The following is a 27,928-nucleotide window of genomic DNA, read 5'->3' on the forward strand; positions in this document are numbered from 1 at the left end:
GAGGCCGCCATGTTTTTTTTACAGAAGTCCAAACTGGACAAACACCTTTTGAGTTTTTATGACAACTGAAGGCCACCATTAGGTTCTCCTTCATGTTTGGAAGGGGAGGGTGAGGTGAGGGGTATTCAGCTGCAACATGAAACTACACACTGAACCTTTAACAAAATCTAGAAGACAGGATTGTAAACTAGTAACACTCCAAAAGCTAAATAATAGGCCCTTTTAATGGAGGGACACATCAAAATAGCCATATTTTAAATTATAAAAATAGCACTTACAGTGGGTCACACTGAGCTGTGGGTTCTAGATAAGGTTAACCCATGTATTACATCAAAGTATATTGGACTAGGTCTGTTTTTAGACTGTATTAAGAGCTAATGTCAGTCATAGCCACGAGCACATAGACACATCACTGTATCTAAACTTCAAACTAAAATATTCAGCGAGGCCAAAGAAATCAGTTAAATGGGTCCGACTGTTTTAAATTTGTTGACATATTAGCGGCATTAAGTCATTAAGGAAAGCCAGCAAAGTCATTAAAGGCATTTCCATTACAAATCACACTGTGGTGTGCGCTTTGATATTTCAAGCAAACCACTACACATGGTCTAAATATATTCCTGAATGTCTCACTGCATCTAATCACATTGACCTCAGACTAACTGTGACCGAGATTTAAGCCCCCCAAAAGGTCACATCAGTGGAGAGATAAGAGACATTTGAATATATTAAGTAAAAGTCGTTTTTTGATGTGGGAGCTCTGGGTGAAGGCCGTATTTGTTCTGAGGCACATTCGCTGCAGTGACAGAAAGACTTTTGTCTCATCATCCAACATGTGAACAGCTGCTTATTGTCCGTAGCAGTGATTTGAAGGGAGTGGGGTGCGTTTGGTTGCGACATCTCCGGGGCGCGAACACACACCACCATCTGATGACTTGGCATGTGAACGGCAAGCGACAGACTTCCTGTTTCCATGTGCTTCTCTTCTCTCTTTCTCTCTCCTCTTTCCCCTTTTTTACCTCCTTCTCCGTCGCGCACTGGCCAGACCTCCCCTCCACCCGTCCTCCCTGCTCCTCTTCAACCACATGCTCGCCCTCCCCTCTTCCTCCTCCTTCTGCTTCCCCCTTTCGCTTCCCCTTCACTCCTCTTGGCTTTTTGAGTGGTCCTCCAGCCCTCCTTCCTCCTTGTCCTCACAGCCGCCGTTCCTCCCTATACTCTTCTCTCTCCTCCCTTTGCTCTCTCCTCTCCTATCAATCGACCCCCCCCCCCCTTCCACCTCTTATATCCACTCCCATCTCTGTCTAACTCTCCGCATTGTTAGCAGACCAGTTTCTCTCGGCACTCCTCTTATTTCTGTCTCAATTTCAGCCTGCTTCCTCTCCTTTTCCACATTGCCTCATTTGCTTCTCCCCCATACCACCATCTCTCCACGTCTCCTCTCCCCCACCACTCTGCCGGTTGTTAACGGGCCCGTCCCGGTGCTACTCGGCCTATGGCCAACTCACTAAATCAGAAAAGATTGGAGGATTTGGCAAGAGGGAGTGAGAGCTCAGTGCGGCGTCTTTGAAGTCTGAGAAACGAGAGAAAAATGACATTTTAAACAGCCCGCAAAACACGAGGCTAAAACAGCTTCTTACTCCGTGCAGGAGGAGGGGGAACTGTGTGTGTCTGTGTGTGTGTGTGTGTGTGTGTGTCTGTGTCTGTGTTCATTTAAAATCCAATACAAGGTGTTTTATGTGAATATGTGACTGCTGTGGCTGGAATTCACGATATGAATGCGTGAACAAAGTCAGAGGAAATGTGAAAAGAAAGCGTGGGTGTGCACAAATGTGCTCGCAGACACTACAGTTCTTCACTATTTTTACGGCCTTCCACTTCTTCTGAGGGGTCAAGGCAAACCCCTGTTTACGCGACGTGACAGAGAGGTGACATCATTTAGCGGGGAGGGGGGGGCAGACATGATGTCACGGTCTCGCCACATCCACAGGTCTGCACCCCTTTTGAAAATGCACACTGCAAAAGCGAGGCCCGTGCAACCACGGCAACCCTTATCGCGGCGGCAACCAGACACCTGAGCGGGGCCTGCAGTTTATCCGTCCCGGGGTCACATTTATGCCTGACTCATCGTCACTGGAGCTGACTTGTTTGACTCAGCCGGGGCCCTTTTCTCGGCTGTTTTGTTTTGGTTCTCCATTCGATTCATTTCAGCTCTGTTTGGCTCATTCATATTGTAATGGCCTCCATTCAGGCGGGTCTATGTCCAGTTTGTTTTGCTGTCAGGGGCTCAGATGGATGGAGGGGGCCGTAGGTTCATCTGGAGGTGAGGTTAAAGAAGCCAGAGTGGTTGGACTATAGCTCCTGAATGCGCACACCCTTCAAGTCACACTGCTGCCGTCCTACAGATTAAACTGATCGACGATTTGGCGTGAAAGACAGCTAATGTGCTCTTAAACGGGAAATAGGTTCATATCTGCGTGCGTGCGTGTGTGTGTGTGTGTATGTGTGAGGGAGGGAGGTACGAAAAATAGAGAAGCAGCTGTGTGGAACAGCATGGATCGTTACACAGTGACACACATGAAAGCTTTAAGTATATTCAGGAGCCTTCGTTGAATATACATGGAGCTGTGTGCAGCTTTGTATATATGTGTTTCTGTGTGTGTGTGTGTGTGTGTGTGTGTGTGTGTGTGTGTGTGTGTGTGTGTGTGTGTGTGTGTGTGTGTGTGTGTGTGTGTGTGTGTGTGTGTGTGTGTGTGTGTGTGTGTGTGTGTGCGCGAATCCCCTCCCATGCTTTTGCCCGAGCTGAGAGTAAGAAAGAAAACAAGAAAAGAGAGTGCAGGCGCAAGAGAGAGAGAGAGAGAGAGAGAGAGAGAGAGAGCAAAAAAAAAGAAAAGAAAAAACAACAAAGATCCGTCATCAGTCATTCATGGCTAATCAGTCTCGTGGGACGTGCACACACCACACACACATGTACACACACTCACACACACACACGGCGCTGAGGTCCTAATCCTACTGGGACTGCTTTTGCCTCTGTGTGTGCCTGTCTAAATTTTGGATCCCGGCTGATTAGAAGCAAACTCTCCTTCTCTTTTTGCATGTCTCTCTCTCTCTATCTCTCTCTTTCTCTCTCTCTCTCTCTCTCTCTCTCTGTCTCTCTTTTACCTCTACTTCTCTCTGCTTCGCTCTCTCTCTCTCTTCTCCTCCATGTCTTTGATTGCTGGTAAAGTGTCTCTTCTCCTTCTATCTACTTTTCCTCTCTTATCTCTTTAATAACTGCCTACTGTCTTTTCCGCTCGTTTTGATGTGTGTTTTTGTAATGTTTGGAAGCATGTGTGCATGCATAATATAGGAATGTCTTTAATGTGTCAGTGTGCACTTATCTCAGCTTTTGTGTGTATATGTGTGTGCGTGTGTGTGTGTGTGTGTGTGTACGTCTCATTTCATCAGAACCTCTTAGCGTTGGTCTCGTCGTTTTATCTTCCCCATTTGTTTCAGCTTTATTTTTTTTAAATCAAATAAGTGGCATGGATGTTACTGCTATTACCAAAGCTAAATTACATATTACTGAATATAATACATTGTCATGAGAATAAATAGATTAATAATTATATACTCTTTAGCAGTACACAGAGAGGATACGATACTTGTGGTTTGCACGACACTTTTAAAGGCATTTTATGTGACATGTTTACGCATGTCTACAACTAAAACCCTCAAAATCAATTTAATTCATTAATTTTACCACATAAGGAGTTCAAACTGATTTTTATAACACAATTTCAGCAAATTAATTTTGAATCTGAATTAAATCAAAATCATTTACTCTGTCATAAAGAAGGGTGTAGATCCGTCATATGATCAATTCCTCAAATGATTTTATAGAAATCTTGTATCCACTAATCTGCCAGTTATTTAATTCACCACATGTTGGACTAAGACACAGTAAAATGTAACAATTTCTCCAATTAATAATCTGGAACTAGGATTTCTTTAGCCATTTTTTGCTTAAAACATATCTTTGATGATTTATCTAAATTATTAAAATAGTTTTCTAAATTTTATTTAAATAACCTGTCTGTATATGTCCTGTCTAAGACGTCAGGGACGTTTTTTGTGTTTGTGTAAAATTTGACATTGTCCTTTATATTGCTGCGTCACTGGAAGTATAGCTGAAATAATTAGACAGAAAATTACTTGCTACTTTGATAACCTTTTTTTAATTTCACATAATTTCAGCAGGAATGCCAAACTTTAGCATTGTCCAGCTTCTCAAATGTGAGAATTTCCTGTTTATCTTTTCTGTTTAACATCATTGTCTGTTGAATATTAAAATTTTGTGATTGAAGCTTGAACAATTGGAGAAATTGTGATGTTTTTTTCTAAAATGTTTCTACATTTCAAGTGAATGATCAATATAAAAGAAAAATAATTGCCAGATGAATCAATGATATAAATTATTATTCTTCGCGACTCATTTGAGAATTATTACAACCAGTAATCCCCCCTACTCCATCATCCTCGTTCGCTCCACCCTCTCTTTTGTTTATTTTCCTTTTCTCCCCCCTTTTCCTTTCCTCTTTATTTCCTCTCTGTGGATCCCTCCAATAATCTTTTATTCCTGTGTAAATATTACAGCAATGAGGGAATATAGAGAATGAAAAAACCAAGCTGAAATAAGGTCAGACTATATTCTCACCTGCTTTCTCTTTCTCTCTACCTCTCTCTCGCTTCGTCGCTCACTTGCTCACTCTATCCCCTCCTCTCTCTGCTTCCCTCCATCGCCATCCCTCTCTCCTCCTCCCTTTTTGCCTCTCTTTCTCTCTCTCGTGTTCGCTGTCTGCTGATCCCGCTCTTCTCTCTTGTTCAGTCTCTTCCCCCTTACACACACCGACTGTCTGATGCCCACACACCCACTACACACAAACAGCACAGACGCAGACACACACACGCACACACACACACACACACACACTGACACCTGCATGTCGAGCTGTTGAGGGTCTAATTTAAGTAAAGTGCTTCTCTAGGAACCACAACCCCTCAACTCACGATGATGGAGGGCGATGCAGTGCGGTGTGGTTGCACACACGCTCACTAACACACACACACGCGCACACACACAGACACTAGGTTATACATAAATGCACACACACACATCCTGCTCCGGCGATACTGAGCTGCGACTCTCCGCGGTGTGGGATTGAAGGCAGCACTGTAGATGGCTTGTAAGTAGCATACTGTAATAATAACGTGATATTTGATCCCCGTAGGGAAATTCACCTTTTCTCGGCCGCCTGCAGATCAGACTGCAGGGTCAGTTACAGCTGTGGCAAAGCTGGTGTAGGGGATTTAGTCTCTTGCTCAAGGACACTTCAGCAAGGTGGATGCTGCACGGCTGACAGTGATATGGTTAAATCTGGGCCTCCTGATTAAAGGATGTTGTCTCCATCGTCTTTGCTGCACATCGCCCCGGCTGCTCCGCTTCTGGTGCGTAGGTGTGTTTGTTTCCACTGGAGTTGGAGCTAACTTTAGATGAGGCAGGATTGTGCTGCACCGCTGCTGCAAATCTGGGGCCGCGATCTCGAACCTTCATGGAAAAAGAATTGCCTGAAATGCTTTGGTTTTGGAAACTTCGGTCCCACATAAAAGTAAAGATAAGACTCGTTTAATGAGTGCAGGGCTTATGTTACATTTCTCCCCACAAAACCTGGGACTGTTGAAAGCAGCCTAAATTCAAACCAGTAACACTGACGTACACCAGATCTTTCTTTTTAAAATGGGGAACTTGTTGGGTAAACAGCTGCTTATTTACACAACCAGCGGATATGTTGCCACACTCTCTTAATTTGGAGTCATGTAACTGTTTCTGGCCTTTTGATGAACTTTAAGTGTTTTTTCGGTCTCCATCAAGGCTGGAGAGAAATATGTGGCTCTTTAGTTGCTAAATGCTTCACCATGTTCACCAGGCAGCCGCTATGTTTGTGTCACTGCTTTTTTTGTGCTGGTTGTGCAGTGGTGTTTCAGGTGTTGAGTCTGATTAACCATCCCATGAGAGCAGAGAGACTCGGTACAAGACAGTAGGGTACAGTACAGTAGAGTACAGTAGAGTAGAGCAGAATCGCAGACTAGACAACTAAAACAATGTGCTTTTGAATGCTAAAATGCTCAGCAGAGTTTATGGGGGTTTGATTCTGTCACTCTGAGCGAGAGATCTGTTTTTCAAATAAAACCTTTATTGTTGAAGGTATAATAAAACCTTTTATTGTTATGTCCTGGAGACAGAAAGCAGTTGCACTATTAAACCTTCTCATTAATGAATTAAAAAGTAAATTGCACAAAATAAAATAAAATCTATTTTTGCATGTTAACATCGTAGCGAAATAATTCAGGATAATAAAAATAACTTATACCATTGTTTTGTTTTTTTAAACCTACCGGGTACCTCTTCTATTATTACAGGGTCATAATAGAATATGTTTTGTATTCATTTTTTGTAATATCCTGAATTTTTACTCTTCCAGCATGTAACAGGTATAAAATGTATTTATTTAGAATTTTAATTTACAAATATTTTTTGTACCATTTGTTACAATGCTTATTATGTTCTCTCGGCCCCTCATTGGTTAGACTATTATCTGGGCCACGTATTGAAACATTTCATCACAGGCTCTTAAACTGTTGATATCTTTGAACCATGATCATCATCATTGTGAATACATGTTAATAAGTAACAGTCACATAAATTCACCACCGAAGAACATGTGTTTAATAGAGACTGTGTGTGCTAATACATTGTAGATTGTGGTAGTTAACCAGTGACCGTTTGATAAGTGGTGAGCTGGTGTTGTGTTTGAACTTCAATGTGATTCATGAAGACACAACATGTGTACCTGTTCATCTCCGGGTCCACTTTGCTCTCAGCTTACGGTGACGTGTTTTCTGTTCCACTCGCTTTGTGCTCATCCCGGTGTTTTGACCCTCAGATGTAATTCATCCAGCAGCAGGCACAAGCGGCCTCAAATCATCAGAGTCAGTGTGTCTTCATCCTTATGAAGATGTGTGTGTTTGTGTGTGTGTGTGTCTGTCTGTTCTCATATGTGTGTGTGTGTGTGTGTTTGCTGTGGCTGCAAACTGAATGGACCACAGGGGTGTGGCTCAGGCATGTCGGACGACCAGAATTCCCAGAACAGGCTTCCTCACTGTTTACCAGAGCTACTAAGCTACTGTGGGGGTGATGGTGGGGGTGTTGCCAACACACACACACACACACACACACACACACACACACACACACACACACACACACACACACACACACACACACACACACACACGGACACAATCACACACACACGCATACAGACACAGAGGCAAGTTAAGTTGGATGGAATTGCATTATTGGCTCTCACCGCAGGCTTTCCTGAAATATCAGCAACCTTATGCTTTTAATTAGGGTGTGTGTGTGTGCGTGTGCGTGTGCATGTGCGTGTGCGCGAGTGCCCACGTGTACCATTTGTGTTTCATTCCGACCAAGGCAGCAGAACCAGTCTTGTATGACCCCTATCCCCTAAATTCCCCTGTTTTCTTTGCTAAAACATGGAAAAACTTCCCCCGACAGCCCCCCACCTCCTTCCCTCCTTCCCTCCTTCCTGCTTCCCTAAGAAACCCTCATATGTTGTGAGTTCCTCCCCTCCAAGACCATATAAGGTCCTTCCTCCTGCCGTTGGGTGGGTTGGTGGGTGTGTGGCATCCAAAAAGTCTGTGGTCAAAAAGCAGGAACGTTTTCCTCCTCACTCACAGTTTACTGGTGCATTTTGTGGGGGCCATGTACACACACGGAAAACTCTGAACATCACCGGATCTCTTTTTATGGTTTTTCTCTTCTTCTTTTGTCGGCTTTCCGGGGCCGAGTTTTGACACAAGGTGCCATGTTGCACGTTTTCTTCCCTGTTAATTTCATTCCTCCTGCTGCTTTTACCTCCTGTAGCTCTCATGGAGCTGCAGCCAGACGATGTGTCTTTCAGCATCCTCGGTGGCTTTTGATGGTGTAAACGCACGTGTGACTGGGATGTTACCACAGTAGTCTTGTGCACGCAGGGAGACGGTATTAGAGAGTGTGTGTGCATGGTTGTGTGTGTGTGTGTGGACGGCGAGGCTCTGGTCCGCAGCCTGGCAGTGAGGCTTTGAGCTGTGCTGTTCATACTGATTTATGCGCCTCACAGGGAAATCTCTCATTTGTAGCTCTTTTATCTCAGTCCCCCTCCCTCCACTCTTTCCCTCTTTCTCTCCCTTTCTCTTTCTCCGTCTCCGTCCTCACTCCTCTTCCCCGACGTAATGTGATTCAGTGCAGCTGCTCGTCCCAGGCGACATGCCATGCTTTGCTTGCACACCCTGCTCTTTCTAACATGAATGAGTCAAGAGGAATCGTTGATGAATAATAAGATAGAGCAGAAGGAAAATGCTATCTGGATCAAGTTCAGCAAAAGAACTCCTTTTCTCCTCTGAACATAGTCTTTGTAAGCACCGCTCGGGCGCTTACTCACACATTGAATGTGTTTGTGTCCCCAGTGCCATAATGCTTTTATGGCCCTGTGTGTGTGTGTGCGTGCGTGTGCGTGTGTGTGTGTGCGTGTGTGCGTGTGTGTGTGTGTGTGCGCCTTCCACGACTGCCTTGTTTGAGTAGCCCTGTCACTTGTGCAATTCTGTGGTGTCAAAACAGATCAGAAAGGTCTGGCTTGACTCCTGCCCCTAAATACACACCCAAAACACACACACACACACACACACACTCACACACACACACACACCCACACACACACACACACAGATTGAAGGCTCGGTGCCAGGGCCCTTGGTGGTTGGAGGCATATGAAAGGGTCGGACTGACGAGAGGTTGCCAAGTGTACGGCAATAAGCGTAGCAGCCAAGCTAACGAGAGTCAGAACCTCTGACACACACACACACACACACACACACACACACACACACACACACACACACACACACACACACACACACACACACACAGACACACACAAACACACAGTGAGACTGTATTGTCAGCCTCTCAAGCGCTCCCAGTTGTCACCACCAATGGCGGAATAGAAGAGTGTGTGTCTGAGTGTGTGTGAGTGTGTGTGAGAAAAAGAGAGAGAGAGAGTTCAGTATATCAGTGTGTGGACAGAGGCTTCTGTTAATTGGCAAATGTGACAATACAACACGAGAGGATATTGATCTTCAATCGGACGGAGATCGATTTAACTTGTCACCCTTCCAGGTGTGTGCATGTGCGTGCGTGTGATTGCACGTGTGTATTGATCAGCAGCAGTCCATTCAGAATATCGCTCCGTTACTTTATCTGGGTTTGCTTCTTTCTCCTTGTGACATCCCCTGCGTCACCCCAATTCCACCTCGATGGGGATCTTTGTTTTCTCCTCCTCTGTTTGCTTCTTCCTCCTTCCTCTTCCTCCCTCTTCCTCCCCTCAGAATAGTGAGAAAGCCTTGGGACGGTGTGGCCTTTTATCTGTTGTGTGGCCGCTGAGTTTCACTGTAGATCTCCTCCTGAGACGAACGCACTGAAGAGGGTGCAGGGTCCTTCACACTCACACCAGCTCATGCACCACACTGTGTCCCCTGACCAGCTCTGTTATAATGTAAAAATTAAACATTAATTCCAGGTGTTTTTCCATCATTAGACGCTTTCTTTGCATTTTGCATAAAAGCTTAATTCTACTACTGTTTCGAAACATGACCGCCATAGTTTACAGCAGGCGCCATTGATCCATCCTTGATGAAACCGTCTAACGCTGCTTTCATACATGAGCTGAAGTCTGGACATCTTCCTGAAATTTTCCAGAGGGACTGTATGTGAGAACGCAAATGTCCGAGTTGGTCCGGACAATTTCTAGAACTTTTCCTGCCAGCCCCTGGTTACATGAGAGTGAGCCCTTGTGAAAAAAAGAAATGGCAGGAAATGTGCAGAAAATTCACAGCGAGTGGGTTGATGACGATTCTAATGAAAGAATACAAATACTTCTGAATGAAAAAGATATATCATGGAGAAACGATGAGATTCGGGAGGTTTTGGCGATCCGGGGCGATGCTGGTGTGGATGTGTGGAAGTATCTCAGTATGTAAAAGAGGTGTCATGCACGTAGAGGAACGCCAGCGAAGAAAGACAAGGAGAGAGCTTTTGGGCGATTAGTGTTGAGGCCAGTGTTGATGTTGTAAACAAAAGCATGCGATCTCCACAGCAGAATTTATTCGTCATGTTCTGCTTCCTGCATGACGTACCCAGCGGCCACCCCTCAGCTAAATGTTCCAGACATTGTTCTGTTGTTGTGTTTTACCTGCACATTCCCCTGCTGCGTTCTTCATTTGTGAAAGGCAAAAATGTCCATACCCATTTTCTGGAGTTCACATTTGCAAATGACTTTAGTGTGCCTTAAATGTGTGAAAATGTGAGTGCGCTCATAAAAAAAAGAAGCTAAATTACTTGCACAATTTCAATCTTTGTGCCTTTTTTCAACTTTTATCCATTGGGGTTAAATGTAGAAATTCCTCCGTAAAGCATTTTCCGCACTAACATTGGTGTTATTCATGTCAACCTCTCGCAGCAGCAACACAGTGTGGCAGTCGTCCCGGATAAAATAAAAGCTACTTTCTGTGCAGAACTTTACTTTTGTAGATAGATTTCTCCCCGTGTGACTGTTAACCATCGGGGTAAAATGGCTTCTGTGAAGATCTGGCTGTTAAATTCTGAAGCCGCTGACACCAAATCCCGATGTTTATATTGCTGAAACTTCAGATTAGCTGCTATCGAACTCCATTGCGGCTGCACAGGAAACGGCAACATCTCAAAATTTATGTTTGGCCCCATATACCCGAAGATATTCCGAGCGGCAAGACCTGCCCAGAAAGGCGAGGAGCACATCCAATACTTTAAATAAAATATGAAACAGTGTTACAATAAGTAAGTTTGAGTGGATTTTCCCCTTAGCAAATCACATTACCGTCCATCATAAATAAACTAAAGCAGATTTTGCTCACTGTAAGTACAGCAGACTGAATTAGTATGAGTAGAGAGTCGTAATTCTGATGTTTATTACCTTGGATAGTCAACATTGGAGGATTCAATGCCTGCACATTGACACACTTTTCCAGTTCGCGATGCCAACTGGGGAAAATGGGAGGCATACAAACACATTTTCTTCTTTAATTACCACTACAGAGACTGAATGGAGCCGTTTTCTCAGTCAGCAGCCTGTATTTATAGTAAATAACGTGCAGATATGTGTGATCCTGAGGTGACTTGGGTCAGAGCTGAGGTTTTGATGTAGATGAGTATCTGTGGTGGTTCAATCGAACCCACTAGAGTTTGTGTTACGTTTGTTATGGTTCTGTTCTGTCTCGTTCCCTCTTTGTCTGATACATCTCATCAGTTGTGGTTAATTTGGCGTCCTCGCACTCACCGGGTGGTGTTCCTGAGCTACGGGAAACGATGGGAGGATGCGGCGGTGACAGATGGAAGGGGAATGTGCAGATTGGGATAAAAACAAAGGTGGAAACCGAGGGCAGGAAGAGAAAGAAAAGGGAGGAGGGGGGGGGGGAGGCACCGGCACAGAAATAAGGTTTATGTTAGTGGCTGGCCTCCGAGATGATTTTCCATATCAGCAGGCCAGAGGGAGCGGGCAAATATGATTTTCTCCTCAACTCGCCAACAGAAAACAGACAGAGAGCGGCGAGAGAAGGGAGTTGACAGGAAAGAGGGAACGGGGTAAAAAAAAAAAAATAGAGGAAGAGATGAGTAAATGGGAAAAAGATGGGGAGATGGGGGGGATGGGTGGAGAGATGAAAGACTTGAGTATTAAAACTTGATAATCAATATCCCTGCTGTTTGAAATCAATGCTGCTAATTTCTTAAAATGTCTTTAATTTAATTCAAGTGAACTTTTATGGCCCCGGGAGACACTTCACGATGCCTCTCGTAACTTCTGAAACGCTTGGCTGCTCAGCTGAAACCTGGCTTTTTCTTTGTATTGTCTGGTGTCGGAGATGAGTCGAATGTGTGTGTATCGGACTATTAGAATTGAATGTGCCTGCGTGTGTGTGTGTGTGTGTGTGTGTGTGTGTGTGTGTGTGTGTGTGTGTGTGTGTGTGTGTGTGTGTGTGTGTGTGTGTGTGTGTGTGTGTGTGTGTGTGTGTGTGTGTGTGTGTGTGCTGCCAGGGGGCCTTGTGAAACCAGCCTGAGTCTTATACGAGCTGTGTTTTATTATGACTGGCTGAAAGGCCACTGATCTGCAGTTGTACAAGATCGGGTTTGGAGAAGAAGAAAAAAAGTCCCAAAAAATAAAAATAGCTACGCTGTGAAAATATCCTGTCTGAGAGAGGGCGAGCGAGAGAGAGAGAGAGAGAGAGAGAAAATAAATGTCTAGAAAGTTTTGGAAAGTTTTGGCGACCCCTCCCCCTCTTCCTACATGTTTATTATGATGACAGAAAGTGAAAATGTCAAGACCTAAAGATGGAGGCATTTCTATAGCGTGTGTTCATCTTCATGTTTGTGTGTGTGTACGTTTGTGAGAGAGAGAGAGAGAGAGAGAGAGAGAGAGAGAGAGAGAGAGAGAGAGAGAGAGAGACTGGCAGTTGAAGGCACTTGTGGTTGTCAGGGCGTCAGGTCGTGGTCGAGGTGAGAAGGGTACTCTATGAGTGTGTGTGTGTGTGTGTGTGTGACTCATGCAGACTGTTGTGGTTGTAGTAATTGTCTCTGATGCGAGGCAGAATTTATGGGTAACGACCTAACCCACCACCATCACCCTCCCTCTCTCTCTGTCTTTCTCTCTCTCTCTCTCTCTTTCTCTCTCTCTCTCTCTCTCCATCCAGTGACTAATTACCTGATTCCCTGTGGATATGTTTCCTCCTTCCCCTACAACATGTTCGGGTTGTTCCACTAAATGAGAGCATGCTGATAAGCGGAGTTACATTTTAACGGAGCCAAACTGTAGTGAGCCCGTTCGCTCTGTGCGCTGAAACTGTTGCAGGGTGAAATTGAACCAGTGGAACTAGGTTTTTACTCCAAGCACAGCTATTTTAAATGTGACTGTTCAAATCTTCACCAGTCACCAACAGATGATTCAAATGTAAGAGCCGCGTTGCATATTGATAAATGTAGCAACTCCAAACTTCAGATATTCTAATCTTCTGTTTTAAAGTGTCCTCTCTTGCACCGAGCTCTGGACACTTTCCTGAAATTATCCAGAGTGGCTGTATGTGAGAACGCAAATGTCTGAGTTAGTTGCTCACAACGTTTTCCAGAACTTTTCCTGCCAGCCCCCTAGTAAAATGTCCAAGTGAGCCCATGTGAGAATACAGCAGGGGTGGCGTGTTGGCGACGTTTCCAACACACATGAAACAAAACTGATAGAAAGAAGACAAGAAGACAACCACGAAGATGTGAAATTGGAAAGACAACAAGATTTGAGAGCGTTTGGTGATAAGGGCCGACACCGGCGTCGATGTGCTGTGAACAAAAACACTTGACTGTCTCCTGCTTCCTCTACCCAGGCGCCACCACTTTGCCTGAAGGTTCTGGACATTTTGCTGTTGTTGTGAAAGCGCCCAGTCGGGACAATCTCCTGCTGCGTTCGTCATACGTGAAAGGCCCGACCCGAATTTCTGGACAATTTCCAGAGATCATGTCTGAAAATGGCTCAACAATAACCATTTAAACTGCCTCCACCTAGCTTTTGACACTTTGCCATCATGGTTAACATATAAAGCTAATGCTGACGAACAGGCACCAGAATCACGTTAACTCTGTCACGTGCGCGTTACAAAACTCTTATGTAAGCGTTCAAAAAGCAGCCAGCCACCTGTCTCAGGCCTCAGGATATGTTCAGATCAGATTTCGAGGCCCTTTTCCTGATCATAATTTTAACTGCAGTGTGAATGCAGCTTGGAGGGATCAATTTCTCTAGGGCAGGTCAGGAAATTTCATTTTTCACAGCACAACTCAGTAATATTAACACCACCCAGATCTGCCGTGTCTCACTTTTTTTTACAGCCTCAGACTCCTGCTGGGTTCTGAAAATGTTATATTTAAGTGATATTAAAACAATATTTTGACTCTCTCTGGGAAAATGTGTTTCACCTCTGCTGTGTATCATAGTTTGAAGATGAATATTACTGTGGACAAAAGTCATTTAAAAAAGATACTGTATGTGCATGGAGCATTATCAAATGTGTGAAAAACAGATTACTGTGCAAAGGGGAAAGTCATCGTTTACGCTTGGAGTTTTTTAGCTGCTCAGGCAGTTTGGGTGCACGTGTGCTTTTTCTCAGTTTAACTGTCAGACTCTAGAGCCTCTCAGTTCTTCTTCTGTGGTGTCGCCCGCTCATTTGCACCTCGGCGGTGTCATCCCCACCTCTTGCTCGCCCAGAGCCACATGTAATGAGCGAGCACCTCTCTAACCTCCAGCCTCTCGCTCTCTCTCTCTCTCTCAGGTGCTTCCTTCATGGGTTCCTTCCTGGCCAGCAGTCTGGGGTCCCCGCCTTCCCACCCTCCTCACCCGTCAGGACCTGCGGCCTCCCCCTCCTCCCCCTCCTACAGGGCTGGACCCCATTCGAGCGCTTCCCCTATATGGTTCCCCCATTCGCATGAAGGTAAGACGCATGCACACACACACACACATGCACACACAGAAAGAGGAGGCAGCCCAGCGTGCTCGGGTCTCTGGTTAATCCAGGGTCTTGGTTTGGGATTAGATTGAGATGGAGCCATTAAGTGGTTTAACCAACACTGAGCTGAGGCCAAACACACACCGCAGTGATGCCTCAGATGGTGCTACTTATAGAAACACACACACACACACACACACACACACACACACACACACACACACACACACACACACACACACACACACACACACACACACACACACACACACACACACACACACGCACGCACACACACACACACAATTCTGTCTGTGTCAACAATAGCAACCGTTTGTGGCTTTGTGTCTGTGGCGGTTTTTTAGTTGTGAGATCAAGCATGACACTATTAAGACTGGTGAAAAGAGAGACACACACACACACACACACACACACACACACTGATACATTTTAAAAACAGCGTCATTATTGCAAGTCATTTCCAATACACTTCAGGCTCCTATATTCTCTCTCCTCTTTTCACTCAATCATCTCTCACCCCCTCCCCTCTCTCTCTCTCTCTCTCTCTCTCTCTCTCTCTCTCTCTCTCTCTCTCTCTCTTTTCGGGGTGAGTTTTAAGTTTCATGAGTTTCTACCCCTGCCCCCCCCAGACACACACACACACACTGAAACTTACCCCACTTTCCACCATGCCTTCCCTCTTCACAGCCCCCCTCCCCCTCTGACCGCAGCCCCACCCTCAGGGCCCCTTCTGGGCTAACCGACCTCCAACGGCCCCCTTCCTGATCAGATATACACACAGACACAGACACACACACAAATGTGCGCATCCACATGCATCATGTCCTCTTTCGAGTGGTAACCGTTTGTGGTCTGAGCTCGACTCACTTATCTGTCCCTCTCAGGTATGCATGTGCATGTCTTTCCGTGTGTGTGGGTGTAAGAGGATTTCACTTTTGACAGCGAGATGGATCTAGACAGATAACCCCCACAAAAAAAAAAAGACTTCAACAGAAACACAGGCTTCCGCCACAGGCTGTATTTTGCAACAAGCCGATGATAACGGTCAGAATCAGAATTTCACGTTTCACCAGTTTTTCATGAAATGTGGACGAGTGAACAAAGTGTGTCACCCCGGAAAAAGTATTTTAATCCCCCAGACATTGTTGCCGAGGAGTTACCATGCAGTCAACTTTCAGTAGAGCTAGTTCTTTATTTATTTAAACACAACCAGCTGTGTGACCATTGTTCCAACAGTCCCCTCTCACCACATTTGGACAAGTCATGGCAGGACAAGCACTGGTTTGATCAATAACAACAGTAATGACTGCATTCCTTTCAGGTGAGACACTGTCAGCATCCTGGTGTTTTGTGTGATGATTCACAGGAATGACTGACGTTGACACTTAAATGAATCCATCATTAGTGGCATTAATTAGATCTGTGCTCTCTCTACCATTAGGCTGCTGGGAAAAAAAGCTTCTGAATTACTGTACAGTATAAATCACATCTTCAACCTGTCGAGTCTGTACATTTGTCACTTTTCCACCAGTTACATGATGCAAAATCAAAGAAAATCCCACTGCTTTGGTTGAAAAATGTTGTATGAAGTTTTAAATAGGTTTTAAATTTGTTGCTGGAGAGGTGTACAAATTTAATTTGGGCAAATAAGTCAAACGCGCTGCCTCTCCTCCACGGAGACAGGACCCCTCTCAACTGCCGCCCACATCTCAGATTAAGGCCCATAGGATGAACTCATAAGTGCCGTGTTCTTACATAGAAAACTCTCCTGACGCAGCTTTAAAGCATACCAGAGTTTTTTGCTTGTGCAACTGCCTCATTTGCAGCTCATGGAGCGATAAATAGCAACAGTTAAGCCCTGAAAATGAGCACTAATGTCGCCCGGAGTGACTGTCTTAAATCAGATTCATAGGAGTCTGAGGCAGGACTTCAACGAGAGAGAGAGAGAGAGCAGCAGCAGTGGTGAAAAGAGAGCAAGAATGTGTGTTTGTGTGTGTGTGTGTCTGTGTGTGTGTGTGTGTGTGTGTGTGTCGAGAGGGAGAATGCGTGTGCCTATCAGACAGATTTTGTGTCTGTGTGGCTCAGCTTTGATGTCTGAACACACACATACACGTGCGTGCACACACTCAGACGCACGGACGCGTGCACACACACACTACAAATGATTGTTTTTACGAATTAAAGCCAGGGAGCTCCTGTAGGCGGTCTGCCAGCTGGCCACCGTCCAGAGAGTGGAGCCTAGCCAGCACGGAGAGAAGAAACCTGGCTAATACACACACACACACACACACACACACACACACACACACACACACACACACACACACACACACACATACACACATACACACAGCAGACACACACACACTCAGCGGACACACACACACACAGTCACAGACGAGACATATTCAAGAGGAAAAGCACACTTGTTTGAAAAGCAGCACATATTCTGTCTCGCACACAAATAGTATTCTATTTCTTTCTCCTACTCTCCTTCTCACACACACACACACACACACACACACACACACACACACACACACACACACACACCTATCCCGTCACTCGCTCTCCGTCTTCCACACCTGTCCTTGTTTTCCTCTACTGTCTCGTGTGCTCTCGCTCTTCTCCTTACCTCCCCTTTCCTCTGTTCTCTCATCTCAGCCATCTCAAAGCTCTTCACTTCCCTTTCACTTCCTCCTTCATCTTCCATACACACAAACACACACACACACACACACACACACTCACACACACACAAACACACACACACAAACACAAACACACACACCCCTCTCCATACACCTCACAGCAGCACCAGATTGGAGGCTTTTCATATCGACAGCCCTGTCGTCTCCTTTACTTTTACTCCCTCTACTGAGTATTCAACCACTAGCCTCCTCCATCCCTTCATCCCTTCCTTCCTTTCCTCTCTTTTGTCACCGTGTCCCTCTGTGTTATCTTTGTTCCCCTCTTCTTCTTTCTCATCTCCCCTCCCTCCCTCCCTCCTGAGTTTTATCACTCATCATTACCCACGGGATTGGCTTTAGATGGCTGATAGAGCCTTTTGGCTAATTGTCGCCATTTAGATTCACTGGTTGTTAACCAGTCAGAGTAATCACACACACACACACACACACACACACACACACACACACACACACACACACACACACACACACACACACACACACACACACACACACACACACACACACACATACACACCAACACACATCCATGCATTTACATTACGGCTTGAACACGCAGACACAGAGTGCCACACACACATGCTGGGAGCAGTGAGGGGGTGTTGGTGGTTTTGCAGTGTGACTGTGGAATGCGTAGGATGAGTTTTTATGGAGTGCTGTTTACTTTGGCCACCACCGTTAAACTTTTAACGGCTGCCAATTAACGGGCCGGCAAGGACACTCTGTGGGGCATGAAACCAGCTGCTGGAGAACACACACACACACACACACACACACACACACACACACACACACACACACACACACACACACACACACACACACACACACACACACACATACGGATACACAATCCCTGCCTTTTGGCCCCATAATGTATTTGTGTATTGAGCTTGTGTGTATGTGCATGGTGACTGTGGTGATTTTGCAGCCCCCCCCACCACCCATCCAATGCTACCCCCTCTCTCAAACCACCACGACGACCCCCGCACACATACACACACCCACGCTGACCCTCACCCATCCATACAGCCTTCCGGCCCCTATCAACACAACCACCAAGACCTCCTCCATTTCTCTATCCCACGATGCAGTTCAACGTCCTTGAAGACGAGGAACAGAGTGGAACGACCGTTTTACCTCCCAGTGACCTCCTGGGAGAACTGCGTGTGTGTGTGTGTGTGTGTGTGTGTGTGTGTGTGTGTGTGTGTGTGTGTGTGTGTGTGTGTGTGTGTGTGTGTGTGTGTGTGTGTGTGTGTGTGTGTGTGTGTGTGTGTTTTGAGTTTCGGGGGTGGTGGTGATTCTTCATACTATTTGTCTTGGGTTTGGGAAAAATGTGTTTTGTAGAAGAGCAAATTCCATCCAGTTAAATGCTGCAAACACTTGGCAGTAGCTGTCGGCTGTGGTTTTTGTCACCACTTTGTCCACTGTAAATAATGTCAACTCCTGCAGCGTGTTTGTGCAAAAAGTGCGTTTATGGTGAAAGTAGCACTAACTGGCCATATTTTTTTTCTGTGTTTTCCAAAATGGCCCTATTCCATGATAGATTGTAGAGATAAACTGTTTGTTTAGAGGGCTGCTGAATGTCAACACTGCAGAGAAACATCAATTCTTTCTTGCTCTCCCTCACTCTGACAGGGTACCCCAGCTATTCAGGAAGTCTTGCTTCTCCTTTTCTCCCCATGAGTCCCCTGGATCACCATAGCAACGGTCTCTATGGACAGCACCGCTTCTATGAAACTCCAAAAGGTAGGTGTCGGTGTGTGTACCTATGTAACAGACTGTAAAAATAGCTTAGTATATATTTTCTTTTAATCGTCATTTCCTTTTCTCCAGATATAAGAAATATAGTTATTTAATTAAAACTTCATGAAAAGCAGATAATGTTCAAATCGCTCGAGATCGCATTGTACCTTTAGCGATTCATTTGAAGTCTTCTCTTCTTCTCCCAGATCACTTCTACCTGAGAGGCCTTCCTCCCCAGCCCCCTTTGCTCTCCACCAATCACAGCCTTCCCCCTTTGTCCAGGACTGCCCCAGGCCACCCTCTTGGCTCTTGCAGCCGAGAGATGGACAACGGGGGAGGAGGGGGGAAGAGCACCAAGGATGTGGGCGAGAAAGGGGTGTCATCTGTGTCAAAGGACAAGGAGCGATCAAGCAGCAAGGAGCGACACCAGGAGAGCAAAGACAAACAGCATCAGCTCCATCATCACCATCTTCATCAGACAAACTCTGCCACCACTCCATCAAGCTACCACCACCAAGCTTACCCCCACCCTCACCATGCCCTTCTTCCTCACCTCACTCCCCAGAGCAGAGAGGAGGACCACAGACACTCTCTGGAGCGACACAAGGAGTACAGAGACAGTGACTCGGGAAGCCAGGGGACAAAAAGTATGACTGCTTGTAAACTGTCTAGTGGTTCAGGGTCAGAAAGTGGCTCTGGAGGAAAAGGGGGAACGATGAGCAGTTGCAGTGGTGGTGGGGTGGGCAGATCTCCATCTGGAGGTGGCAGGCGGTGCTCCAAGGATGGAGCCATAAACGGGGAGATGAGGATTAGTGAATCCTCAACTTCCTCCTCTGAATGTATGAGACGAGGGTCGGCTGCAGCAACAGCCATCTTGTCACCTCCTACTCCCCACTCTGTGGCCTCCTACTCAATGCCTCCTCCTCCCCCTCCGCCACCTCCTCCTCATGCCTTACACATGGGTGCCACAGTCACAGGAGGGTGGATACACCACGCACATAACCACCCTCATCCTGAGTTTTACTGTTCCCCTCTTACACTAACGCCCTCAAAAGACACCACTTCCGCCCCTGGAGGGTCTGGCAGGGAGGCGAAAGTCATTGGCCCAACATATGTGCCAACAGTTGGGCCACTGGGAGACCTGGCAGCCCCAGAATGTCGTGGTGCAGGAGGAGGTGGGAGAAAGGGAGATGATAAGAGTGGAGAAGGATCTTATGAAAGTCCTTCTCATCACCTCAACCGACTAAGCAGTTGCCAGAAGAAGGACAGATCCCAGCCACACCAGCAGCAGCTGGGATACGGCAAAGCTGACAAACCTCCTGACTGGAACCACCAGACACAGAACTTCCACAAACCCAACTCCAACATGAGCTCTCAGCCCGAGCTGCGGTCCTGCAGCCTGGAAAGATCTTCATCCTTTAGAGATGTAGAGGTTGTGGATGATGTTTACCGACCCTCACACCCACTAGATGGCCAGGGGACACAGCCTGCCGCTGGACAGGGCACTTCCAAGAATGGCTCTGATACCAGCACTCCTCCCTTTAGGGACTGTTCCCGCTCGAGTCCTCATCCTGATGGGAAGGTGGGATCAGGGGCTCAGAGGGAGGGACAAAAGGTTGCAAGGATAAGGCACCAGCAGCACAGCAGCCATGGAGCAAGTACAGATGAAAGGGCAAGAGACGGAGGTCAGACGGCACCTTCCTGGGGGGCTCGAGGGGGCAACCAGGAGGACCAGAGAAAAGGCTCCCATCATGCATCAGTTGGTAATGGTGAAGTAAGAGGGCTCAACAACCGAGCTTCAAATAATGACCACAACCAGCCCCATTCTCAACCCCCTCCACCTCTATCCCGTTCCACGTCACACACCACTGAGGATGAGGGCAGTGCCATGAAGAACCTAATGAACTACAGCTCCCAGCAGCCATTGCTGCTGCCACAGCGGAGCCCCTTCGGAGGCCTGGGCTGCCTCAAGCAGGGAGAGAGATCAGAGAAGGGGGACAGAGGAGGAGCTAAGCGAGACCCTCTGCAAGACCCACTCAAACAGTCGCTCCCTCCTCGCCGGGGATCCACTAACGAGGGAGAGAAAGGTGACAGAGGTGGGAAAGAGTCAGGGGACGCAGGAGAGGGGGAGGTGCGGCAGCCTCCGGTGGGTATTGCTGTCGCGGTAGCCCGACCACCCCATCGTTCCCCAGACAACACCCCTGGACACAGCAGACAAGGCAGGGTGCTGCCCAGCATGAAAGGTCAGACATCATTTATGCTCCTTGCACTGAAAGTCAATTAATGCTATTTCTGTGCTTTAGGCTGCATTATGGGAAAACCCCTCAGTTGCACACTTAAGAACAGCTAATGGTGTTGTGCTGCATTTTAATATCTTTCATTAGTTTTTGACACTCACTTGCAAATAGCCTCAGTCTCTCAACTCACCATAATGCACATTCAGTGAGACATTATAAGAAGGCAGAGCTGCTGATTTCTGCGTGGACAGTGATTGTCAAAGGAATACAACAAACCTTCCTGAAATTCACGTATACACGTAGCAGACACAGACAATGATGTCAACTTGGAAAGACTTCCAGAGAGTTTGGCGAAAAAGGGCCAACACTAGTATCCATATGTTTTAAACAAAAATACCTGATTTCTGCTGCACAATTCATATATCATGTCCTGCCTCATGCATGCTCTACCCAGATGCCACCACTCGCCCAAAAGTTCAGAACGTTTTCCTGTTGCAGTGAACGAGTCTGATCCGGACAATTCCTGCTGCATTCTTCATTATGTGGATGCAAACTCCAAAGTTCATGTCTGAAAACAAATGTTTATCTGTGGGTAGACTTTTTAATTTTAAAGGGCCATAAAAATGTTTGAAGATGCAACCAAACCTTCACATCGGCGCTTGGTTTTTTAGAAGTACCCATGTTTGAAATTGAAGGACACTTTTAATTGGTGAATGACAGTAAGTGTAATTACTGTTGTACTTGTTATTCAGGGGTGTCTCGCTCTGTGTATCCTCTTGGCCGGGAGGCAGAGGAGAGGAAGAGGATGACAGAGGAGCAGATCAGCCTTCATCATCTGGACAGAGACAGAGAGCTAATCATCAGGTACTCTTCAATTCATCGACACATATGAACATTCACCAATAGGAGCACACACATGCATCTCTTCATTTTTTTCTTTCTCATCTGATAGGCTGCAGTTCTTTTATTCTCTCCCCGTCTGAGGCTGTGCTTCTCTTTTCTCTCATCCCCTCACTCCATTTACTCTTCTCACCCTTTGATGTGGTATTTCCTTACCCACTCACTCTCTTTCTTGCCCTCTCTCTTTCCCATTCTCCGAGATGAGATGTGGTGCATTAATATTATGGAGACTAATACGAATCGAGTCTCTGAAGTATCAGGCTCTTGTTATGTAGTCATATTAAGGGAAGAAAACATATAATGAGAACTCATAGACCAGGACCAAGATGATGGCTGTTCCTGTTGCTGTCACATTTCATTTTTTTTAATGAATATAATGGCGGTAGTGGTAATGAAGATGACAATGATGAAGATAATGATCATAATGATGGCGATGATGACAATAAGAGGGATAATCAAGATAATGACAAAGTTCGCCCTGCCTACCGCCATGACAGGGAAAACAAGGATCGAGTGGAGTTCGCCAGGATCCACCCTTCTAGTAGTTGCCACGGTGACCTGACCTCCCACCTCCTGGTTCCAGCCAACCAGTTAGGGCCGGACCCTGCTGCACACGCTCACCCGGCTCACCACCACTGGATGCAGAGGACGGGGAGTCCCTCCCTCTGGATGGGGCATTCGTACAGTGAGTAGAAATCAACAAGAGCGCAGGATTCTAACTTATGTATGTGCTTCAGCACAAGTGAAAACAAATTTTCTTCATACATAGGATACTGTCTTTATCTTTAATCCCCTCACTTTCATTGGCTTCAGTCAAGATCAGTGTTTTTATCATTTTGTTAAAATCACGTGACAATAACTCTGGAAAGTTCCTTTGACTTCACGTTGATGGATGTTTTCTTTTGACTGTATTTTGTTCAATCGTGACGCTACTGTTAATAACAATGAATACATTTTTTTATTTTATTTATTTCTAAGTAACATTTTGTAATTGAAGTGTTTCAATACTATATTGCTTTACAATGAATAACAATCATGTTATAGCCACAAGTGAGACTGTGTAGCAAAAGAAATATGTAGACCACGTAGAAAAGAAAACACTAGAATGGCACTCTTCAGAGCCGATGCTTCCGCCAAGGCCCAGCAGTTCCATAAATTCAATCAAGCCTCACCAAATTTGCTCACACTCAAGGATATCAGTGCCTTTCATAAACCTGCATTTTTTTCCCCATTATCTCTTTAATATTTGGGAAAACACTCTATCTTGCAATGTTAACAAAAGTGGCAAAAGAAAATCCTGGATCTGCCCGCTTAATCAAAATCCGCTTCAAAAGTAAATAGGTTCTTCCTTATTTCACAGCCGCTCACCGAGTGTCAAGAAAATCGCTTCAATAGTTTTTCGCGTAATCCTGCTCACAGACAGACAAATGGCAGTGAAAACATAACCTCCTTGGTGAAGGTAATAACCTCCTTGGCGGAAGTAAATAGCAAATTTTCTCACAACTCCACATTATTCGTGTTTGGTGTTTGCATCCCAAGATTTACCCACTTATCCACAGCGGTACCTATTGAAGTAGTAAAATAAGTATTTATATGTTGCACCTATTTGACTCTGTTGTGTGTATTTCTTTTTTCCAGGTCTAAGCCATGTAGGAATGGGCCCCGGCTTCCCAACAGGTCTCCCCGGCTCTCTGCAGCCCGTCTTGGGGTCACTCACCCAAGACCCTAACTCTACGCTAGTGGTTCTTCCGACAGAACCGGGGCCTCATCATCATCTCGGTACGCTAAGCAGCCTTTTTTATAACAACTCACACTGACAACCAGCAGAGCCTGTATTCACCGCTGTCTACCCGTACTTAACTGCCTCCCCTGCCTCCCTCCTTCTCTCCATTTGTACCATCAGAGCTGCTGCCATTTCTCTCCCAGAGTTTTAGTATCATTGGCTAATCATAATATAATGCTCAACTAAGTCCCTCTGTCAGTGGGGCCGTGTTTTATAGCTTCGTTAATGGGAGCAGCTATTCCATTGCCCCCTCTGCATGTGCCCAGCGTTATGCAAACCATTTTAACTGATATTCATCTCTCTTGTGGTGGCACACTGGTGTGTTTGGACTGGACTTTGTCTAAGTGTGCATGTGCTTGTGCTTGTGCGTGTGCGTGTGTGTGCGTGTGTGTGTGTGTGTGGACATCTTAACTTAGTTGTGTTCATGTCTGGAACACCATGAAACATGGCTCAGTGTTAAAGGTTGTGTTGTACATCTCAACCATTGCTAAAAAGAGAAAAGCGCGTGTGCGTGCGTGCGTGAATGCTGCTTTGCAAACAGGCTGTGAAATTTAATTATCTCCCGCCTCCCTTGCCTCGCTTCGTGGGAGTTCCTGCAGAGAGGGGAAGTGCATCCACTGAACCCTTCCCCTGGGAAACATTAGCCCACTCAGGCTAATCTCACAGAACAAAGGTTCCCAGCGACAAGGCAGCCAAGAAGGGATGTGTGTGTGTGTGCCCGAGTGTGAGTGCGTTTACATGTGTGCGTATCTGAATTCATAAGCACTTAGGGTGGGGTTTTAAAGAAAATCTGTGTTTCCCTGCACGGAAAAACACCATCATTAGAAAGAGAAAGAGTTAAAAAAGGAGAATGGAGGATTGTTGCAGGATTCGCTTGTTGTGTCTGAAGCCAACCCCACATGTTCAAATGGGCACTTTCGGAGTTCAATGACAAAATGTCTATGTTTTCTATGTAAAAACTTTGCCCTGCTTCATTTTACTGCTTATTTAAGTCAAAAGATGAATGACGTTATTTGTCAATAAAGAAAAACAACATCACGTTTCCTCTCTTTCCAACTTTCTTCCTCCAGATGTTTTGGAGCAGTCAGGACTGTGGCCTCCTGTCTACGGCGGCCGCGGCCCCCCTCCTCACCTGCAGCATCACCCTGTCTACTCCCGCTCCTCATTCCTACGGCAGCAGGAGCTGTACGCCCTGCAGCACCAGCAGCAGCAGCGAGTCATGGAGCACATGCAGCGCCACACCATGGGACAGGTACAACTAATATTATAATTTAAAACTTGTGAAATACTGTTGCTTTATTATTGTGAAACTGTGTGCAAATGAGAATAAGAATTGTGCAAATATTGTGAACTTCCTCCTTTGAGATGTCAGGGTTATAATACATCCGTATTAATAATTTCTTTAAAGAAAGCTCACTTAATTTCTCAACCCTTAAAGAGAAATATGCAAAATTTCAAAATCTGTGTTGGAAACGGTTTCATGTGAAAATGTGTCATTATGTTGCTTTTCAACCACTTTTACATTCTTTATCATGTTTTTGTCTGTGTTTAAATAACTCATTCGCAAAAACAATGTCATAAGTGTAAATTTAACAAAAATAATGAGAAGAACTAACTATTTAAACACAAATCACTGTGATGTTAACTCTCCTTGTCCTTTTTCACAGAGAAAACACGACGAGCATCCTATTACGATAGAAGACTCTCCTCACCAGTCTTCAGCGTCCCGCAATGCCTCCTCATCCTCTTCCGCCACCTCATCTCATGCAGCCAAGCCCTTTTCTCACACTCCTCCTCCACCCAAGACCCCAACGCCGTCTCCGGGGATGTGTCCCTCCAGCCGCCACTCGCCCTGCTACCACTCCCCGTCCAGGCGGCAGCACCCGCCGAACCCCCTGACTCCCGCTCCGAGCCCGGCTGCCGCGGCTCCCCGCTCCCCGGCGCTCAGCCCCGCTCCCTCGCACCTTTCCAAGGGACTGGAGAGGGGCAGCGACAGAGGAGAGGGACAGCCGCCTCAGGACTACCCACAATCCCTAGAGCCAGGTAGGAGAAATATATATATATATAATATATTTTGCCAGTCAGACAAAATAATTTAAAGACAAAGAAATAGAGAGATGGGAAAAAAGAAAGAAAGACAAGAAAGAGGAAGTGGGTTGGAAGCTGCAGGAATGTAGGACTCTTTGAAACGTGGTATTCTTTTGATTTTGCAGAATTCGTTTGAAGCATAGCTTATCCCTTGAGTGTGGGTCTGTGTGTCCTTGAGTGTGGGTCTGTGTGTGTGCAGTCTTGTTTGTGTTCAAGCTAAAGACAGACAGCGGGCGGGTCGGCCGTTAAGGTCAGAGAAAAGCATACAGGCGCTCAGTGTGTTTATGTTTGACCTGCCAGCGCGCACGTGTGTCTGAGCTGACATGTGTGTCGTTAGACGAAGGTCAATGATATCCTTAGATAGACCCTTCTTATCCTTCAGGGGTCCTTGAGAAGTACAGGTGGAAGGATATGCGTTGTCGGGAGGGTGCAGGGATACCATCAATAATAAGAATGCAGGGGTGACAGGGACGACATTGCAATCACAGGAAAACAGCAGGACGTCATCAATATCACACATAAATCTATACTCACATGCCCACCGTATACATATTATGAACTACGCACTTATACTATGCATACACATGTGCTCTCAGTGTATTGTTCCAGTTTTGAGGTCTGACCTAAAGACATTGGAGATTTTCAGTTTTATGCAGAAGCTTGAAAATATATTCGACAAATTGTGTATCAGGTTTTGTGTCAGAACACAAATTAAACCATTGCTCGCTCCTCTTCCCTCCAGACTTGCCACCTGTTTACTCCTACCCTCCGATCGCCATGGGTTACAAGGCCGGGCCATCACCTGCCGAAGCCCGATTGGCTGAACAGGCCACGGTAGAGGCAGAGCCAGCAGAGCCCGACTCCAAATCCCACCCACATCCGTGCCACATCCAGCCTCTCACACAAGAAGAGGAGAGCAGGGAAGAAGAGGAGGATGGATCGAGAGACTGTGAAGTGGTGGAATCTCAGAGTGGAGTCGCGGAGGAAGAGGAGGGGGAACGGAGGGCGGAAAAGAGAGGATGCTCTGTCTCCGAGCCAGGGAGCAAGATTTCTGGATTGCTGCCATGCCCTTCCCCGGCTCCAGTCCCAGATCCAGCCAGCCCGGCCACAGCCACGGGCAAAGCCCTAAAAGTAGATCTCTCCCTGGGTTATCCGGGCCAGAAGGCCAGCCTGGAGGAGCCCCAGCTATCCAAAGAGCAGGAGGATGATAGGGAGCATGGAAAAGAGGACACGGGGGAGGAGGAGGAGGGAGAGAGAATGGAGCCCGACACAACAGAATGTATCGTCTCTGTGCCTGGAGAGCCCAAAGAGGAGGAGAAGGGGGAGGAAGAGGAGGACGGGGACAAAAATGGAGAGAATGTAGAGGTGGCCGAGGATGAGGAGGAAGTGAGAGGGATGAGTCCCGTCGAGGACCTGGCGGTAGTCCCATGTAGCTCTCCTGCTCCCTCCCCGGCCTCCGACCCCTTCCTGCCTCCCTTAGCGAGCACAGCCACCCAGCTCCAGGGGGCCTACATGTGGAGCCTGGAGCTGCTGATCGCCGCCGCTCTGTGCGCCACCAGGGATGCCTTGTACCCACCCGCACCTGTCACCCGGGCCCCGAGCCCCCCACCCAACCACGGTATGGCGATACTGGGAGAGCTGGCTGAGCTGGAGATTCAGCAGAGGAGCAGGCAGAGCACAGAGAAAAACCCTGAAGGTGAGAGGGAAATGCTTTTTTTTTTTCTTCAGCTGTGGCCCTCAAACATCAATAATCGAAGTGGTTCGACATT

General features: G+C 46.3%; 1 protein-coding gene across 3 annotated transcripts in view; it reads left to right on the forward strand.

Annotated features, from left to right (window-relative positions):
• Nucleotides 1–27,928, forward strand: part of bahcc1b (BAH domain and coiled-coil containing 1b) — a 66,867-nt gene that overhangs the window by 17,980 nt on the left and 20,959 nt on the right. For all 3 annotated transcript variants that reach the window (XM_034569945.1, XM_034569946.1, XM_034569944.1), the window contains exons 3-11: nt 14,500–14,658; nt 19,044–19,154; nt 19,358–21,394; nt 22,141–22,252; nt 22,786–22,973; nt 23,927–24,067; nt 25,142–25,323; nt 25,739–26,114; nt 26,902–27,855. In XM_034569945.1, the coding sequence (XP_034425836.1) occupies nt 14,500–14,658; nt 19,044–19,154; nt 19,358–21,394; nt 22,141–22,252; nt 22,786–22,973; nt 23,927–24,067; nt 25,142–25,323; nt 25,739–26,114; nt 26,902–27,855 (4,260 nt within the window). The remainder of the gene's footprint in view (nt 1–14,499; nt 14,659–19,043; nt 19,155–19,357; nt 21,395–22,140; nt 22,253–22,785; nt 22,974–23,926; nt 24,068–25,141; nt 25,324–25,738; nt 26,115–26,901; nt 27,856–27,928) is intronic.

Source organism: Hippoglossus hippoglossus, chromosome 19 (genome assembly GCF_009819705.1).
Source record: "Hippoglossus hippoglossus isolate fHipHip1 chromosome 19, fHipHip1.pri, whole genome shotgun sequence".
Lineage (NCBI taxonomy): Eukaryota > Metazoa > Chordata > Actinopteri > Pleuronectiformes > Pleuronectidae > Hippoglossus > Hippoglossus hippoglossus.